Source organism: Dermacentor albipictus, chromosome 1 (assembly GCF_038994185.2).
Source record: "Dermacentor albipictus isolate Rhodes 1998 colony chromosome 1, USDA_Dalb.pri_finalv2, whole genome shotgun sequence".
Lineage (NCBI taxonomy): Eukaryota > Metazoa > Arthropoda > Arachnida > Ixodida > Ixodidae > Dermacentor > Dermacentor albipictus.
Window position 1 is genome coordinate 465,699,576 of NC_091821.1, and position 17,449 is coordinate 465,717,024.

The following is a 17,449-nucleotide window of genomic DNA, read 5'->3' on the forward strand; positions in this document are numbered from 1 at the left end:
TTGAACCGAGGCGCAGAAAGCGATTCTTCCGCTTGCTGCTGCAAAATGCCCAGCTCCGTAGCGCCGCGCGACCAACGCGATCGCGACGGCCAAGTCGCCGTCGAGCCATGGAGGTCGGACTCGCGATCGTTGCTACACGGAAACATGACGCTCGGCAGCACTGTTTTCGGAGGCGCGCGTTCGTGGCTCAGGTGCCTGCGATGGTGCGATTTCGCGATTCGCGCACGCCTGTCGATGTTGCGTCGTTGAGGTACGAAACAATACGACGCTAACGGGCCACCAATTTTCAAGAGGGGAGAAGGGGGGGGGACGGCCGTCAGCGGCATTACGACAGTGCAGCAGATCACGTACCGTTTTTGGTATCCTCCAGCATAGACTGCAGCTCGGAGATGGAGATATTTAAGCCACATAATTCGCCGAAATTCAATATAAACGAACAGATCACCGCAAAGTTTGGGTCGTCGTGACAGTTTTCATCAGCGCAGGTCGCCATTTTAGAAACGCTCTTCGACAAAGGTTGTGTCCATCAATGTTGACAGCTTATGGGCATAAATCTACTAATAAAACAGTCGTTTTGTGCCTCACCAAGCTGTTGATTTTTATAAAATACTTCATTCAGTGCTGATATTTCAAGACGCAGACAACGACCGAGTTATAATTATTCATAGACATTCACGCACATCGAATGACGAAGTTCACTCTTTAAAACTTGCTAGACGTTGTAAATTGTTCTATACTTTTTTACTTTGCTAAAATATTTGATTACTACTTATATCGATTTACTGCTGGCTTATAACTTCTCTTCTGATGCTGCATGTAAAACAGCAGAATGAAAAGTATTGTAGTCATGCAACACTGTAGCAAAGTTGACTGAATTTGTAGTAGAAACACTCTTATTTTACTGTGTTACAAAGTTCTAGGTTTATTGCATAATAAAAATATAACCGTAAACATTTATTTTGACTTTCCAGCTAAAACTTACAAACTAATTTATTATTTTATAAGAGGTGATAATTTTAAATGTCGCGATTTGCTTCATAATTTTGCAGTGAACGACTTTGTAACACTAACAGAAGGTTTCGCACTCTGCATACTGCTGTCCACATTTTTGCCACTGTGGTGGTTTAAACGCTACGGCACGTCGTCACCGCACTTCGGTTCAGTTGTTGAGTTTCCGTGGCGGTAATCGCGCGATATGGGCACGTTAGTGAAGCAAATATTAGAAGCCTTCTTCCCTGGAAGATGCTACGACGAAATAATCGTACGGCACAACTTCGGAAATGGTGAGTCGGCGAACAAAGCTGCAGCGTCCTTGTTTACCCATCTGGAACACAGTGACACCCTCGGGGTCGTCTGCTGTGTGTCGGATGATCGCCGTGTCCGTAGAGGAAATAACGAAGGCAAAAAGTCCTCGGGGGAAAAAGAAAAAAAAAAAAAACGCGTGCGCATCTTTATATGCATATCGCCCCTGTTTTCGCTTCACCTAAATTTATCGAGTGACAGCGCGAGTCTCGACTTACGTTTGTTTAATGCGATGAAACGCGCAAGGCGACACTTTAAATGGTCGTTTTCTTGGGAACTGAAATTACGGGGTGCTCATTTGCGAATGAACGTGCACTTGCTTCAGACATGTGCTTTATCGAACTTTTGTTTCTTAAGTACTTTGTTTGGTGGGGCAAACTTAAAACCTGTATCGTACTGCCCAGGGGCAACGTCCGTCCACTTACGAAGCTGCGTCGTCGGCGGTCATGTGTTATCGCGCGATAGTGCGTCCTCGTGAAAGTTTTAAAACTTGCATTGTTCGGCCTTCCCGGTGGTTCCATTGTTGCCCCGAACCGCTTTGAAGGCACCCGCTTTCCTGTTGGCCCCATAATCACGTCTAAAAGCCCACGTACTATGTTTCGTGCCGAGTGCTGCTTAATTATCATCTCCGTTCTTTTCTTCTTTTGCAGTGGACTGTCTCAAGTTGGCGCTGAGCAAATGTCTAGGCTACGGCATCATAGTCGGATCCACGCTGGGTGAGCTGAAAGGGCGCGCCGCATGTGGCTGCTCACCGAGCCACACGTATCAGCGCAGAACATCTGGTGGCAGTTTTCTGCCAACAGATGTGAACAGATGTGTTTCCTGCCAGAAGCGAGTGAAATGTCGGCAGCGACGGGTGATACACCGATTTGAGAAACTCCGTGCCTCCCCTCTATTCTTCTTCTTTTTTTTTTTTGTCTTTTCATTATACTGGTACCTACCTGCAGATGCCTTCACGTTACAGCGGTCGATTAAATTATTATGTTTAAAAAAACTGCACCAGTACTTCATTGTTTATCGAGAAAAAAAATAGGAATAAGTACTGTGCTGCAGAATCTGATCATCAACTGTTTTAAAGTCAATGGTTTAAGGGTGAAACAAGAAATGAAATTGAGTAAATACTCTCTACTAATTCCAGCATAGTGCAAGATGTAAAAGTGTTAGGTAGGGTACAGTGCAGTGATCATAGGTTGGTGAGGGCTAGGCTTCACCTCAATTTGAAGAGAGAAAGAGTAACATTGATCAAGAAGAAACAGGCCAACCTAGATGTAGCAAGGGAAAAGCAGACCAATTCAGGTTGACACTTGCAAACAAATATGCAGCGTTAGAACTGAGAGATGAAGATGACAAAGAGGCAATGAATGAAACCGTAACTAGCCTGGTGTCAGAAGCAGCAATTGAAGTGTGAGGTAGGGCACCCAGGCAACCAGTAGGTAAGCTCTCCCAAATAACAAAGGACCTAATAAAGAAACGACAAAGAATGAAAGTGTCCGATTCAAGAGATCAGATAGAACTTGCGGAACTGTCAAAACTTATCAACAAGGAGAAAATAAGGGATATTCAAAATTATAACGGGAGGAAGACTGAGGAAGCCGTGAAAAATGGATGCAGCTTGAAATCAGTGAGAAGGAAATTTGGCATTGGACAAACCAAGATGTATGCACCAAGAGATAAGTAGGGTAATATCATTAGCAATTTCTAAGATATAGGAAAAGCAGTGGAAGAATTCTGGAAGAATCCAGAGCAGCCAAGCTGGCTCCATGTGAAGTAGTAATGAACAGGATACAGAGGCTCCTTCTATAACTAGCAATGAAGTTGGAAGCGCGTTGCAAGACATAAACAAGGGTAAAGCGGCAGGAGAAGATTGAATAACAGTCGATTTAATTAAAGATTGAGGAGATATCATGCTTCAAAAGCTTTCGGCCCTTTACACAAAATGTCTCATGATTTCAAGTGCTTCAGAGAACTGGAAGAATGCCAACATTATACTAATCCACAAGGAGATGTTAAAGAATTGAAAAATAACAGGCACATCAGGTTACTTTCAGTATTTTATGAAATATGCACCAAGATAATTTCCAATAGAATAAGGGCAACACTTGACTTCAGTCAACCAAGAGAACAGGCTGGCTTCTGGAAGGGATACTCTACAATGGATCACATCCATGTCATCAATCAGGTAATTGAGAAATTCGCAGGGTACAATCAGCCTCTCTATACGGCTTTCATAGATTACTAAAAGGCATTTGATTCAGTAGAGATACCAGCAGACATAAAGGCATTATGTAATCAAGGAGGACAGGCCGCTTACACAAATATCTTGGAAAATATCTACAGAGATTCCACAGCTACCTTAATTCTACACAAGTAGGAAGATACCTATAAAGAAAGGGGTCAGACAAGGTTACAAGGACAAGGATAATCTCTGTAGATATTTTCCAAGATATTTGCGTAAGCGGCCTGTACTCCTTGATTACGTAATGCCTTAATGTCTGCTGGTAGCTCTACTGAATAAAATGCCTTTTAGTAATCTATGAAAGCCGTATAGAGAGGCTGATTGTACCCTGCGGATTTCTCAGTTACCTGATTGATGACATGGATGTGATCCATTGTAGAGTACCCCTTCCTGAAGCCAGCCTGTTCTCTTGGTTGACTGAAGTCAAGTGTTGCCCTGATTCTATTGGAAATTATCTTGGTGCATATTTTATAAAATACTGAAAGTAACCTGATGGGCCTGTTATTTTTCAATTCTTTAACATCTCCCTTGTGGATTAGTATAATGTTGGCATTCTTCCAGTTCTCTGAAGCACTTGAAATCATGAGACATTTTGTGTAAAGGGCCGAAAGCTTTTGAAGCATGATATCTCCTCAATCTTTAATTAAATCTACTGTTATTCAATCTTCTCCTGCCGCTTTACCTTTGTTTATGTCTTGCAACGCGTTTCCAACTTCATTGCTAGTTATAGAAGGAGCCTCTGTATCCTGTTCATTACTACTTCACATGGAGCTAGCTTGGCTGCTCTGGATACTGTACAGGTCAGTACAGAATTCTTCCGCTGCTTTTACAATATCTTAGAAATTGCTAATGATATCACCCTACTTATCTCTCAGTGCATACATCTTGGTTTGTCCAATGCCAAATTTCCTTCTTACTGATTTCAAGCTGCTTCTATTTTTCACGGCTTCCTCAGTCTTTCTCACACTATAATTTTCGAATATCCCTTATTTCCACCGTGTTGATCAGTTTTGACAGTTCCGCGAATTCTATCTGATCTCTTGAGTTGGACACTTTCATTCTTTGTTGTTTCTTTAATAGGTCTTTCATTACTTGGGAGAGCTTACCTATTGGTTGCTTTGGCACCTTACCTCCCACAATTGGCGCTTGTGAAGCCAGCCTTCATTCACTTCCTCTATATCATCTTCAGTTTCTGTTCTAAGGCTACATATTTGTTTGCAAGTACCAGCCTGAATTTGTCTGCTTGTACCCTTACTGCATCTAGGTTGGCCTGTTTCTTCTTGACCAATTTTACTCTTTTTTTCTTCAACTTGAGATGAATCCTAGCCATCACTAACCTATGATCACTGCAGTTTACCCTACCTAACACTTCTACGTTCTGCACTATGCTGGGATTGGCAGAAAGTATGAAATCCATTTCAGTTCTTGTTTCGCAATTAGGGCTTTTCCAGGTCCACTTTTTGTTCCAACGCTTCCTGAAGAAGGTGTTCATTATTCGCAGCTTATTCTTTTCTGCAAATTCTACCAGCATCTCTCCTCTAGCATTTCTAGATTCGATGCCGCAGTGGCCAGTTCTTTGTTCACTAGCCTGCTTTTCCCCCACTTTTGCATTGAAGTCGCCCATTACTACAGTATAGTGAGCTTGCACTTTTCTCATCGCTAATTCAGCATCTTCATAAAACTGATCTAATTAATCTCCATCATGAATGGATGTTGGTGCGTAGGCTTGTACTACCTCTAATCTATACCTCTTAGTAAGTTTGATTATGACTACGGCTACCCTCTTACTAATGCTCTAGAATTCGTCAATGTTGCCCGCTATGTTCTTATGGATTAGGAATCCTACCCCATATTGCTTCTTGTCTGGAAGACCTCTACAACAGGAGACATGGCCATCAGTCAGCACTGTATAAGCCTGTCCAGTTCTTCTAATCCCACTAAGGCCGACGATGTCACAAACAATGTCTGATAGTTCTCAAAGAGTTGTACTAAGAGCCTCACTCGACAGAGTTCGAGTGTTAAAGGTTGACAGGGTCAGTTTCCATTGGCGGCCTGTCCGGGCCCGGAAATTCTTAGCACCCTTTGCTGCGTTACAGGTCTGACCGCCTTGGTCAAGTGCTCCACAGATGCTGGGGACGGGGCCATGGGTTAAATGTAGGAATCATGAGGGAGGTAGTGGCCAAATACTTCACCTTGGAGGCCAATTCCTGTTCTGGTGAGGGATTGTCTTTATTGAAGCATAATGGGCGTTCCTAGTTTGGTTGTACCTGGATTAGTATAGCCCTACTCACCCTCGGCATCTTTTGCCAGTGTCAGGCACCACTCCGAGCCTGGAATTGTGAGCAATACCAGTTTTGAAAAACTTGTCAGAGAACTTTGATCATAGCTTTCAATATGATGTGTAAACAATGCTGTGCAGACAGTCTTCTTTTATGTATTGATCTGTGGGAATTGAGATCAAGGCTGTTGTACACACATGGTCATATTGTGTTACCGTTTAGGCTTCGGTAGCCCCTTTTTCCGACTTTCATATTTTAAGGGTAGTGGCACTTAACCAAAATAATTGTTGAAAGATTGTGGGCATCACATTTAGAATTGTTGGATAAAATTGGTGCTAACCACTTGCATTAGACATGTTACATTGACTTTTACACTTTTGTTTCAAGAGAAAATTCAAGCGCAGACAAGGGTGAAACTACATTTATGCTTTTCAATGTTATTTATTTGTAGTGCACAAAACATGATGCTCTTTTAGATGGCACTTATTGCTTGAACATTCCCATTTCATCCCTGATAAAGCTCTTCCCTCCTCCTCTCTCCCACATTTTTACTTTTTGGTCTCTGTTCAAATGGCAAGAAGTGTCTGTGAGACTTGAGGACATTATGAATTCATGCAGAAGGAGTTTTGCAATGCTGCCATGTGTACTGCCATGTGTAATGTGTACATTTTTGCTGCATTTGTGTTGCTAGCCACTTGACAAAATATTCAAGGAACCTGTATTCTAGTGCAGGTGTGAACTAGGTTACCTGATGTACTGATATTTTCTTTAATTTTTTATGGTTGACACAGCTGTCGCCCTTATTCGCAACACCAGTTAAAGTAAATTCTTGAGTCATTTGATCATGAGTGATTTGGTGAACAAAAAGAGAGAGAGAGAGGAAAAAGATAAATGAAAGGCAGGGAGGTTAGCTAGGACTGAACCCAGCTGGCTACCCTGCGCTGGAGGAAGGAAAAATGGGAGGGAAAGATTAAGAGAAGAGAAAGTTTGCTTTGGTTAACGCCGGTGTAGTAACAGATCTCTGCGCTGTGTCACAGACGGCCACTCAATCTGGATCACGGGCAATCACTCAGTCTGATAGCTTTCAGAAATCGCAGCAGTGCGTTTGTGGCCTTTTGGTAGCTCTGGTAAGCAAGGTCACAGTCCCAAGATTTCGTTCAAGGCCAACTGTTTTCTGTCGAATTGATTTAGAGCGGTGCAGAGGAGGTCATGTCATTCATTTTCAAGGGATGGGCAGTAGCACAGGAGGTGTTCTACAGTGTCTTCAACACCGCAGGCGTTGCACTCGGTGTTATCAGCCATTCTAATCCAAAAAGGTATATGCATTGGTGAATGCAACGCCCAGGCATAAATGGCACAGCATTGTTTCTTCACTTCGCGGAAGCCCAGGTAACAGCCGCAATTGCATAGATTAGTCGAGAGAATGCAAACGATGGTGAGTGAGGTGAGGTGTGTGCCACTTCTCCAGTGTCATACGATGTGCTAGCTTGCGTATGTGTTGGCCTGTGTTAGTCCTCGATAAAGGTACAGAATCAAGGTTTGTTCCTTCGTGTGCTTTCCTAGCAGCTTTGTCATTGAGGTCATTGCTAGAGATACCACAATGACCTGGCAACCAGTGAAACGTGACGTCGTGTCCTTTTGCGATCACATGATGGCGTGTTTCACGTATCTCATACACGAGTTGTTTCCAGCACCCACGACAAAGTGCTGACAAAAGACATTGATGGGCCGCCTTGGAATCGCAGAATATTGCCAGCCGGTTGGTGGTTCATGTAATCAACAGCGCCTTAGAGAGCAACAAGCTCCAAACGGTTGACATTGTGATGTGAGAAATCCTGTATCGGATGCTTATTGGTCGCGATGGGATAACCACTGTGCCAGTGGAGCTAGTCTGAGTGGAAGCGCCTTCCCTATATATGTAGACTTGGTCAAAGTAAAATTATGCAAATAATCCAGAGTTGCTTGCTTCAAGGCCAAGGTAGACAGGTCGCTCTTCATCCTCATTCTTGGAACGGAAAGGTGCACTTGAGGTTGTCGTAAACACCACAAACCTGACTGTGAATGTGCCGAGGGTGTGAAGCATAATGGTAGGGAGGCACGATGAGTGCTGACTACATTGGAGAATGACGCCTGTGGTCATCGTTCTGGCAGGCGAGCAAGATAGCTTGATTGTATCCGTGAAATGCGGTGAATATGCGCTCTCTGTGTGTAGGTGCTAATGTAAGTCATGATCAGATGGTCTTGAGCCATTATAACTGTTCCTGCTGCTGAGGCACTCTGCAGAGGGCCGAGGCAAATGCATAGTGCCTGTGCTTGCATGCTCTGGAGTGCTCGAAGATTTGACTTGCAAGTTTTAGAAAGCACAGCAGAGCTATAGCATAGAAATCTCGCAAAAAGTGGTCGTTACAACTGTAGCGTGCATCCCACCGATGATCTCCATGTATTGCCCGTGATAAAATTGAAGACGTGGCCAATAGATGGGATCCTCTTCACTTGATGAACAAGGTGTGACTTATGGCTAGGGCATGATTTTATGACTGAAATGGAAAATTGTCATCTACCGAATGTAGCCTGAAGCTAGAAAGGAAACCCATGCGGGTTTCTTAGACAGAAAGCTTTGCAGTGGTGGAAAAGCTTGTCTTGCTCCAGGTTCAAGATGAATTTCCTCAAATGCAAAGCTTTCTTTCTGAAAAACTCGTTCAGACTTCCTTTGTAGCTTCATGCTACATCCGGGTGGATGACTTCTTTCCCTTTCATGTCATTTCCTCCACCTTGAGGGATTCCGCAAAACTGATTTGCCAGACTCTATAGGTGATTATTAAACATAAACTTTCTTTGCGAACACCCCTGCGCCTCTCTTGTGTCGCCAAATAGCTATAGCTCACACTCGATGGTGACAAAGTGGTGCCTTTCCCTTTGAAACGGGTGGCCGTTACAATGACGGCCGTGCAAAAAAAAAAAAGAACTACAAAGGTGTGTATCAAGAAAAGTGGCCGGCTTCTTGCCTCCAACGCACACCCACATAGCCACGAACACTTCTCCCTCGGACTTCCATTGACGCTGTTGGCAACGCCGTCGCCGTGATGTTTCTTATAAAGGCTAAGGGCGATTACATCATTGCAGCGTGCCGTAAGTGCGAGTAATGCATGCGGGGGTGAGTCGACAGTGGCGGCTGTTAGATACGGGACCTTTTCCTGAGCCTACTACGAGTTCACCAGACCACATCGAATCGTGTCACAGCTAATTAAGGAGCGCAGAATTACATCTACCACGTTCCTGAGGCGCCGCACGTCCAAGCAAGTTGGCGTCCCCCACCTCGTGCGCCGCAGGTGTAGCTAGTCACTGCTTGACTCTTCCCAAAAGTGTAGCAGGAGCCCGGCACTGTTCCAGGTAACGTAGGTCCCGAGCAAAGCTGCTTTGCAGCACTGAAACTTCGCTCAAAGACAACCCGTCTCCCCCCATCCGCCTATTGTGACGGCGCTTGCAAGCAAGGAAGGCAATACCGCAGAGAGAAGTGAGCCCTCGGACGATTGGAGCCCAAGGAGCGACCCTCTGCGCCGGGTGTGACACAATCGCATGGGCGCCTACCATTGGCCGAAAATGACGCCACGTGAGCGGGCTCGCCGATTGGCCGAACGTGACGTGACTTCGAGACACCGAAGGGGTTAAAAACCAGAGACCGGGAGCAGCAAGGGAGCATTCCTTCATTCACCTCTTTCGAGCTTCTTGCCACGGGCCGCAGCGTCCGAGTTGCTGCCGGCCCGTAATGACTTTGACTGTGAATTTCTTTTTACTCTCACTGTAAATAATGTAAATAAACCTCCAGTTTTCATTTCAAAGTCCTCCTCAACCTCGGCCAACTCCCGCATCCAACGTCAAGGTCCAAAACCTGGGGGACAGCAATTGGCATTGTCCTCCAGATCCAACACGGCTCAATCTGGCGCGCGCAAGGGAGTAAGGCGTGGAGGAAGCGCGCCGTCTTCCGTCGTGCGCAAGGCACCGGGGGGAGATAGGGAGGGGGCGTTCTACTCCAGCGGCGGCTGCGTATGGCGCGGCCGCGCGGGCCCTGTATTGAAAGTAGTGTATTAGAATAAGGTTGAGTGGCTGGGGCGACTCATGTTTTGCAGGGATTCGCGCGACAACGAAAAATACTCTGGCGTGGCAGCGATCGTATTTGACTGGGCTGCATCAAGGTCGCACCGTTGGAAAATGCTGGCGATACTTCTCGGAAGGGCCATTCGTACTTATTCGCGCTCTGGCGTTCATACCGCCCGAACGGGGTTCATAATTCTATATGACACGTATTCATGCCTTAGGAATAGATGCCTTTCTCTTCTTTATTTCATTTTCTTTAATGCCGCTCGGTGATTGCGCGTGCCTTGCGGCCGCAGTGTCGGCTTTCATTCTACTATGTCATTGTACGGTTCCCGTTGGAGAGCAAATAATTACCTTGTTCTTCAGGTAGCATGTATCTCGCGTTGCGCATATAGTTTTACACCAGTAGGTCTTGCGAAACGCAGACGGAAAGACATGTAAACTTCCTGCTTGCCGCTTCAAACAAATAAAACGTATCTGCCCCATCCGGCGCCCAGTACTCGGATTTACGGGAAGTAGTCATATATATATATATATATATATATATATATATATATATATATATATATAAAGAAATCAGTGCCATTCCACTCTGTGAAGGCGGATGACCAGCGAAGCTGTGTATGTGGGCCCCTTTATGGCGAACTGTCCATTGCCGTACGTCAAACGCCGTATGCATACAAATGGAAGGCGAGGCGCGACTATTGCCTCCTCCACGATGTTGAGCCCCGATCGGAAGATGATGGGCAGGGTGTGTACCAACCGGGAAAGCAGGGAAAACCGGGAATTCTTAGGGATATTGAGTAGTCAGGGAAAACTCGGGGAATTTGTGCCTTTATAAGGGAAAATTAGCTGTAATTTTCTTGAAAGTGCCATAAGTCCCGGTAAAGCTGACTCGAGTAGCAGACAGGAATCGTAAGGAATCGTCTTTGACGCTTTGTCGTCGGCTGGAGGGGTTTCCAGTGTACAGTCAACGACCGACTTTCCGGATGCCCGATAATTTAGACGGCTTGGCACCACCACGTACTCAGAGTCAATGTATAATAACGCCTGAACTTTTGGACGCAAGAACCCTTTGCCGTCCGATTTTCCGGACTTTTTGCCGTGTTCGCAGGTCCAAAACAGCATTAATCAAAGCCACCACTGCTGCCGTTTTGATTACCTCGCCGCCTCGAACCAGCGCTCTCGCACGCAGATCCGCTGCCAGTGGTAGCCACTACTGCGGCAACGCTAGGCCTGGCTGCTTCGACGTTAGCTATCAAGCTTCTTGCCGTTAGGTGCAGTGTTTTCATTGAAAGAATTCGCTGCTGTAAGCAATGGCACTGACTCCGCCTTTCAGGTCCTCGCTATTGGCTTAGAAGTTTAGAAAGCACGGTGCGTTGCATAAAGCCGGTTTCTGAAAGTCAGCTTCGCCTCTGTACAGAGATGTTACTTGGTGAGGCATACGCAAAAAGTATTGCAGTGAAGCATAACAAGCGTGGGAAGGGGCTATTGCCACGGGACACAGTATGTATTCCTTAATTATACACGCGTGCACCCGGTATCTCAGTCACAGTACGAGCACTGATGTGCCTAATACGTCTACCGACAGGCCTTCAGAGTGTTTTCGAATGTACCTGTGGCGGTTTGAGCCCTTGAGGGCAAAAAAGACATGCATTCATTTTTTCCAACTGGCCGATTTTTCGGACGTTTTCGCGGCCCTTAGGCAGTTGGAAATATCAGACGTTGACTGTACAACTGACCAAGAAGATGCTGAAGGCCGAATGCTGCTGGACTTCCTCCGAGAATCCGGCGTGTATCTACACGTGTAAATAATTTTTTATGCCAGAAGGCATGCTGTCGCAAAAAAAAAAAGATGCTTCAAATGGTCCGTGGAACGAACGAGGGGTGGAAAGAGGAGAGAACAAAAATGACCTACACATTGAGGAATGAACGGGAAAGGAAGCGTGCTGCCGCCGTCTTGAAGAAGCTTGAGCTCAAAAAACAAAGTATTGACTGATGCCGAGATCCAGATGTCCCTCATCCAAACCAAAATAAACTCTTTAAAGCAGTGAAACACAGTGAGGCTGAAAGTAATTCAGGACAGTTAAGAGTTATTGACGAGCTGTGGAGAGAGAATGTCAATTGTGACAAAGTTCGGGCCTCATACCACTGAGCTCATATTCGAAAATATTTGCTTCTGTAGGCATCTCCTTTTTATTCGTGTTTGAGAATGTCCGACTTGATTTGAAATTTAATTCTAAGTCATTTTATTTGCTGTGCATTTTATTAGCCCCTCCCTTCTATTCTCTTGTTTGATTTACATAAACACTACTCCTTAGTGTTGAAATTGGATTAAGTAGTTCTTTTTTAATTTTTTTCGTATGCTTACTAGAGAGTGACAGCATCTGGCGATATGGGTTTAGCCCGTCTTGACATAAAATATACTTCTGCATCACGCAGGGAATTTCGCAAGGGCACTCAGGGAAAACCTGGAAAACTCGAGGAATTTGGAAATGTCAACTTGGTGGACACCCTGAATAAAGACTACTACTGTCATACTAAACGAAGTTATTCATGATCACTAGTGCTTCAATCATCTCATCTCCTAGCTAGCATACTTCAATCGCCATTTTTATGACTTTTCAGTTCATATCTATGACGTTGTGCTGTTTAAAAGTAAGAGCACATCGAACTGAACGTATCATGAATGATCACCAATGACTCTGCATGATCAGTTTTCGAAATGGTAACAAAAAAAAAAACTCATTTAATCACTGCGTGGTTGATATCAATGACGATGTGCACGAATGAAAGCTACCACTGCGATACTAAACAGTAATTCGTGGTGGCTACTGAAGCAATACTGCAATCTCCTAGTTACAATTCAGTCACTGTTTATGTGACTTTTCATTTGATATGCATGACTCCATACTGTACAAAACGCGGGAAAAACCAAGCTTTAAAATTAAAAAAACAAATATGGGGTTTTACGTGCCAAAATCACTTTATGATTATGAGGCACGCCGTAGTGGAAGACTCCGGAAATTTGGACCACCTGTGGTTCTTTAACGTGCACATAAATCTAAGTACACGGGTGTTTTCGCATTTCGCCCCCATCGAAATGCGACCGCCGTGGCCGGGATTCGATCCCGCGACCTCGTGCTCAGCAGCCTAACACCATAGCCATTGAGGAACCATCTAATCACTTTTTGATTGATACCAATCATGAGTTGCCCGAATGACCCGCAGCAGTGGTTTAACAGCTATGGTGTGGCGCTGCTAAGCACGAGGTCGCAAGATCAAATCCCGGCCACGGCGGCCACATTTCGATGGGGACAAAATGGAAAAATGTGTGTGTCCCGTGCATTGGGGGCAAGTTAAACATACACTGGCGGCCGAAGTTAAGCAGGAGACACATGGTACGATTCGGCGTCCGATCGGACGTGCGGCGCCGCATGCTCCGGCATGTGGCATACGACGATTCGGGGCACATGGTGCGTGCATCCGAAAGATTGAGCGGCGCGTAAGCTCCGCCTAGATCCAGCCCCCTAGCTTGACTTCATAGACGTCGAGAAGCGCAATATAAACAACTCTGCACAACACTGCTTCGCTTTACGCGAACACTTACAGTCGGGGTATAAAAACGTCGGAAATTTAGGACGCAAGAGCCCTTCGCCGTCCGATTTTCCGCACTTTTTGCCTTGACCTCCCATCCGAAACGGCATTAATCAAAGCCACCCCTGCCGCCGTTCTAACGCGATAGCGTTAAGGAGCTCGTGTCGTAGAAAAGCCGGTGTCGTCGGCGACTTTGGCCGTGAGTGATAAATCCCAGAAGGCACTTCATAAATTAACAACTTGCAAGATGGTGGGTGGGAATCGAACCAGGGTCTCCGGAGTGTGAGACGGAGACGCTTCCAATCAGCCACGAGTTCGATGGTTTAAAGTAGGACAAAAGCGCCTCTAGTGAATGTGGTGTTGCCTTAGAAACGTGCCGTAGAAAGTTATACTGCGGTGTATATCGGTAATTATGAGCATGTAAATTACAGAAATCGCAGTTACACGAGTAGCTAAGTACGTTTCCGCTACATTTCTTCTGCGCACACGCAGACCCATCTTGCGGCAAACACAGAAGACCCCCTCGTCGCAATGCACGGCGCTGCCCCGACAGGTGGCGCGCCACTCGCCCGCGCTAAGGTCCTTCTATAATTATTGAGCGACTTTAGCCCGCGCGATGCGGCTCCTCTTTCCGCTCACAGCGCGATTCCTAGGTGCAGCGTTCGATGCGGGACGCCTCTGACGTGATCGGTGCGCCGTAGCGCGTCTGGTGGGAAAGCGTCCCCTGCGATATGTGCCGTGCTGCTGGCGAGGAGCCATGTCTGCGTGGTGCTCCCAAGCGAGATAGAGGACGATCCCATCGAGGCGTCAGCCCCATGATCGCGTCCGCCTTCATGGCGCGTCGCGGCCCGGCTGTCCGTGCCGATTACGACGTTTGGCTCGTGTAGATCGTTTCTCCCTCCAAGACACCGAGTTCGTTGGTTCGTTCCGCTTGCTCAGGCGCCCGCTTCGTCATTGTGTGACTCAAGAGCATGCCGAGCGAATGAGTGGGTGGTGCGAACGGGGTGCGATAACGCTATCGTGTTGCACTCTTGAAGGCGAAGCTTAAGCGTCCTCCAATTTTTTTATTACCTCGCCGCCGTGGTAAACCCTAGGCTTAACTGCTTCAACGTTCGTTATAAAGCTTCTTGCCGTTCGGCGCCGTGCTTTTGATTGAAAGAATTCGCTGCTGTAAGCAAAGGCATCGACTCCGTCTTTGTGGTCCTTGCGATTGGCTTCGAAGCTCGGAAAGCACGGCGAGTTTCATATTGCCAGTTCCCCAGTCAGCTACGCCTCAATACAGGAATGTTACGCGGTGAAGCACACGCGAAGGTATTGCGGTGAAGCATAACAAGCGTGGGAAGTGGGCAATTGTCACGAGACACAGTATCTATTCCTTAATTATACACGTGTCCATCCGTCATCTCCTGTCACAGTACGAGCACCGATAGGCCTAATCAGTGTGCTAGTAGGCCTCTTTGAATGCGCCTGTGGCTATTTGGGCCATTAATGGCAGTAAAAGACATGCACTCATCTTTTCGGACTGCCCCATTTTACGGACGTTTTCGCGGCCTTTAAGGAGTCGTAAAAATCGGACTTTGACTGCACAGCTGACGAAGAGGATGCTTCTAGTGGTCGGTGGGGTGAATGCGTGGTGGAAGGAGGATGAGAACAGAAAGGACCTACTCATTGAGGAATGAACGGGAAAGGAAGCCTGCCGACGCTTCTTTCAAGGAGCTTGAGCTCAAAAAACGAAGTGTTGGCTGACGCCGAAATGCAGGTATCCCTCATCCAAACCAAAATAAACTCTTTAAAGCAGTGAAACGCAACACTGAGACGTCGTTCGTGGGCTGAGAGTATGTCAGGACAGTTGAGGTTGACACACCAGCTGTTGAGAATCTCACTTGTGACAAAGTTCGGGCCGCATACCAATGAGCTTGCTATAAATTGATAAAAATAACTCATATCCCCTTCATTCACGGCGTCCACATTTGTAGACGCGACCTATTTTTGCAATTTCTGTGCAGTAGCAAGGAATAGAGCAAAAACGTTAAGCTTATGGCCAGTTAACCATTCTGATAACCTAAATTACTTCCATTTTGCTTCTGAGTGATATGTATCGCTACAAAATATCGCTTTGGGGAAGGCACTACCATGTTTTACGTGACGCTTGATGTGGGGCATGTCGGTAGCAACCTTGAAATATATATATATATATATATATATATATATATATATATATATATATATATATATATATATATATATATATATATATATATATATATATATATTCTTTCTTGAAATGCTTGAGGCCAATGAATAACCTGGGCATGTAATTCGAGCGGGGGATTTAATCCTTTTTATGAAGAAGCGTAGCATGACTGAGTTTACAATGTTCAAATATTTAGTTGCTCTGTAATTATTATTCATCATAAAATGCTCAATGTCATTCTATCACCTTGATTTGCTTTCAGTGGAGTCTCAAGCACTTCGTATGTTTCACACATATGCCATCATCATCATCATCAGCCTGGTTACGCCCACTGCAGGGCAAAGGCCTCTCCCATATTTCTCCAACAACCCTGGTCATGTACTAATTGTGGCCACGCCGTCCCTGCAAACTTCTTAATCTCATCCGCCCACCTAACTTTCGGCCGTCCTCTGCTACGCTTCCCTTCCCTTGGAATCCAGTCCGTAACCCTTAATGACCATCGGTTATCTTCCCTCCTCATTACATGTCCTGCCCATGCCCATTTCTTTTTCTTGATTTGAACTAAGATGTCATTAACTCGCGTTTGTTCCCTCACCCAATCTGCTCTTTTCTTATCCCTTAACGTTACACCTATCATTCTTCTTTCCATAGCTCGTTGCGTCGTCCTCAATTTGAGTAGAGCCCTTTTCGTAAGCCTCCAGGTTTCTGCCCCGTAGGTGAGTACTGGTAAGACACAGCTATCATACACTTTTCTCTTGAGGGATAATGGCAACCTGCTGTTCATGATCTGAGAATGCCTGCCAAACGCAACCCAGCCCATTCTTATTCTTCTGATTATTTCTGTCTCATGATCCTGATCCGCAGTCACTACCTGCCCTAAGTAGACGTATTCCCTTACGACTTCCAGTGCCTCGCTGCCTATTGTAAACTGCTGTTCTCTCCCGAGACTGTTAAACATTACTTTAGTTTTCTGCAGATTAATTTTTAGACCCACTCGTCTGCTTTGCCTGTCCAGGTCAGTGAGCATGCATTGCAGTTGGTCCCCTGAGTTACTAAGCAAGGCAATATCATCAGCGAATCGCAAGTTACTAAGGTATTCTCCATTAACTTTTATCCCCATTTCTTCCCAATCCAGGTCTCTGAATACCTCCTGTAAACACGCTGTGAATAGCATTGGAGAGATCGTATCTCCCTGCCTGACGCCTTTCTTTATTGGGATTTTGTTGCTTTCTTTATGGAGGACTACGGTGGCTGTGGAGCCGCTATAGATATTTTTCAGTATTTTTACATATGGCTCGTCTACACCCTGATTCCGTAATGCCTCCATGACTGCTGAGGTTTCGACAGAATCAAATGCTTTCTCGTAATCAATGAAAGCTATATATAAGGGTTGGTTATATTCCGCACATTTCTCTATCACCTGATTAATAGTGTGAATATGATCTATTGTTGAGTAGCCTTTACGGAATCCTGCCTGGTCCTTTGCTTGACAGAAGTCTAAGGTGTTCCTGATTCTATTTGCGATTACCTTAGTAAATAGTTTGTAGGCAACGGACAGTAAGCTGATCGGTCTATAATTTTTCAAGTCTTTGGCGTCCCCTTTCTTATGGATTAGGATTATGTTAGCGTTTTTCCAAGATTCCGGTACGCTCGACGTTATGAGGCATTGCGTATGTATGATATGATACATTGCGTATGTATGATACACATATGTATCAACAGTCTATCATAAGCCGTGGCTGAAGT

At 45.5% G+C, this 17,449-nt stretch overlaps 2 protein-coding genes across 2 annotated transcripts in view; one reads left to right on the forward strand and one right to left on the reverse strand.

Moving 5' to 3' along the window:
• LOC135905615 (microtubule-associated protein futsch) overlaps positions 1–532 on the reverse strand; it is a 70,685-nt gene extending 70,153 nt beyond the window's left edge. Inside the window, exon 1 of the mRNA XM_065436571.1 lies at positions 352–532. Coding sequence (XP_065292643.1) covers positions 352–493 — 142 coding nt within the window. The 5' untranslated portion in view covers positions 494–532. The remainder of the gene's footprint in view (positions 1–351) is intronic.
• A 552-nt stretch (positions 533–1,084) lies between these two features.
• Positions 1,085–17,449, forward strand: part of LOC135905617 (mannose-P-dolichol utilization defect 1 protein-like) — a 61,224-nt gene continuing 44,859 nt past the window's right edge. Inside the window, exons 1-2 of the mRNA XM_065436574.1 lie at positions 1,085–1,283; positions 1,953–2,018. Of these exons, the coding sequence (XP_065292646.1) occupies positions 1,196–1,283; positions 1,953–2,018 (154 nt within the window). The 5' untranslated portion in view covers positions 1,085–1,195. The remainder of the gene's footprint in view (positions 1,284–1,952; positions 2,019–17,449) is intronic.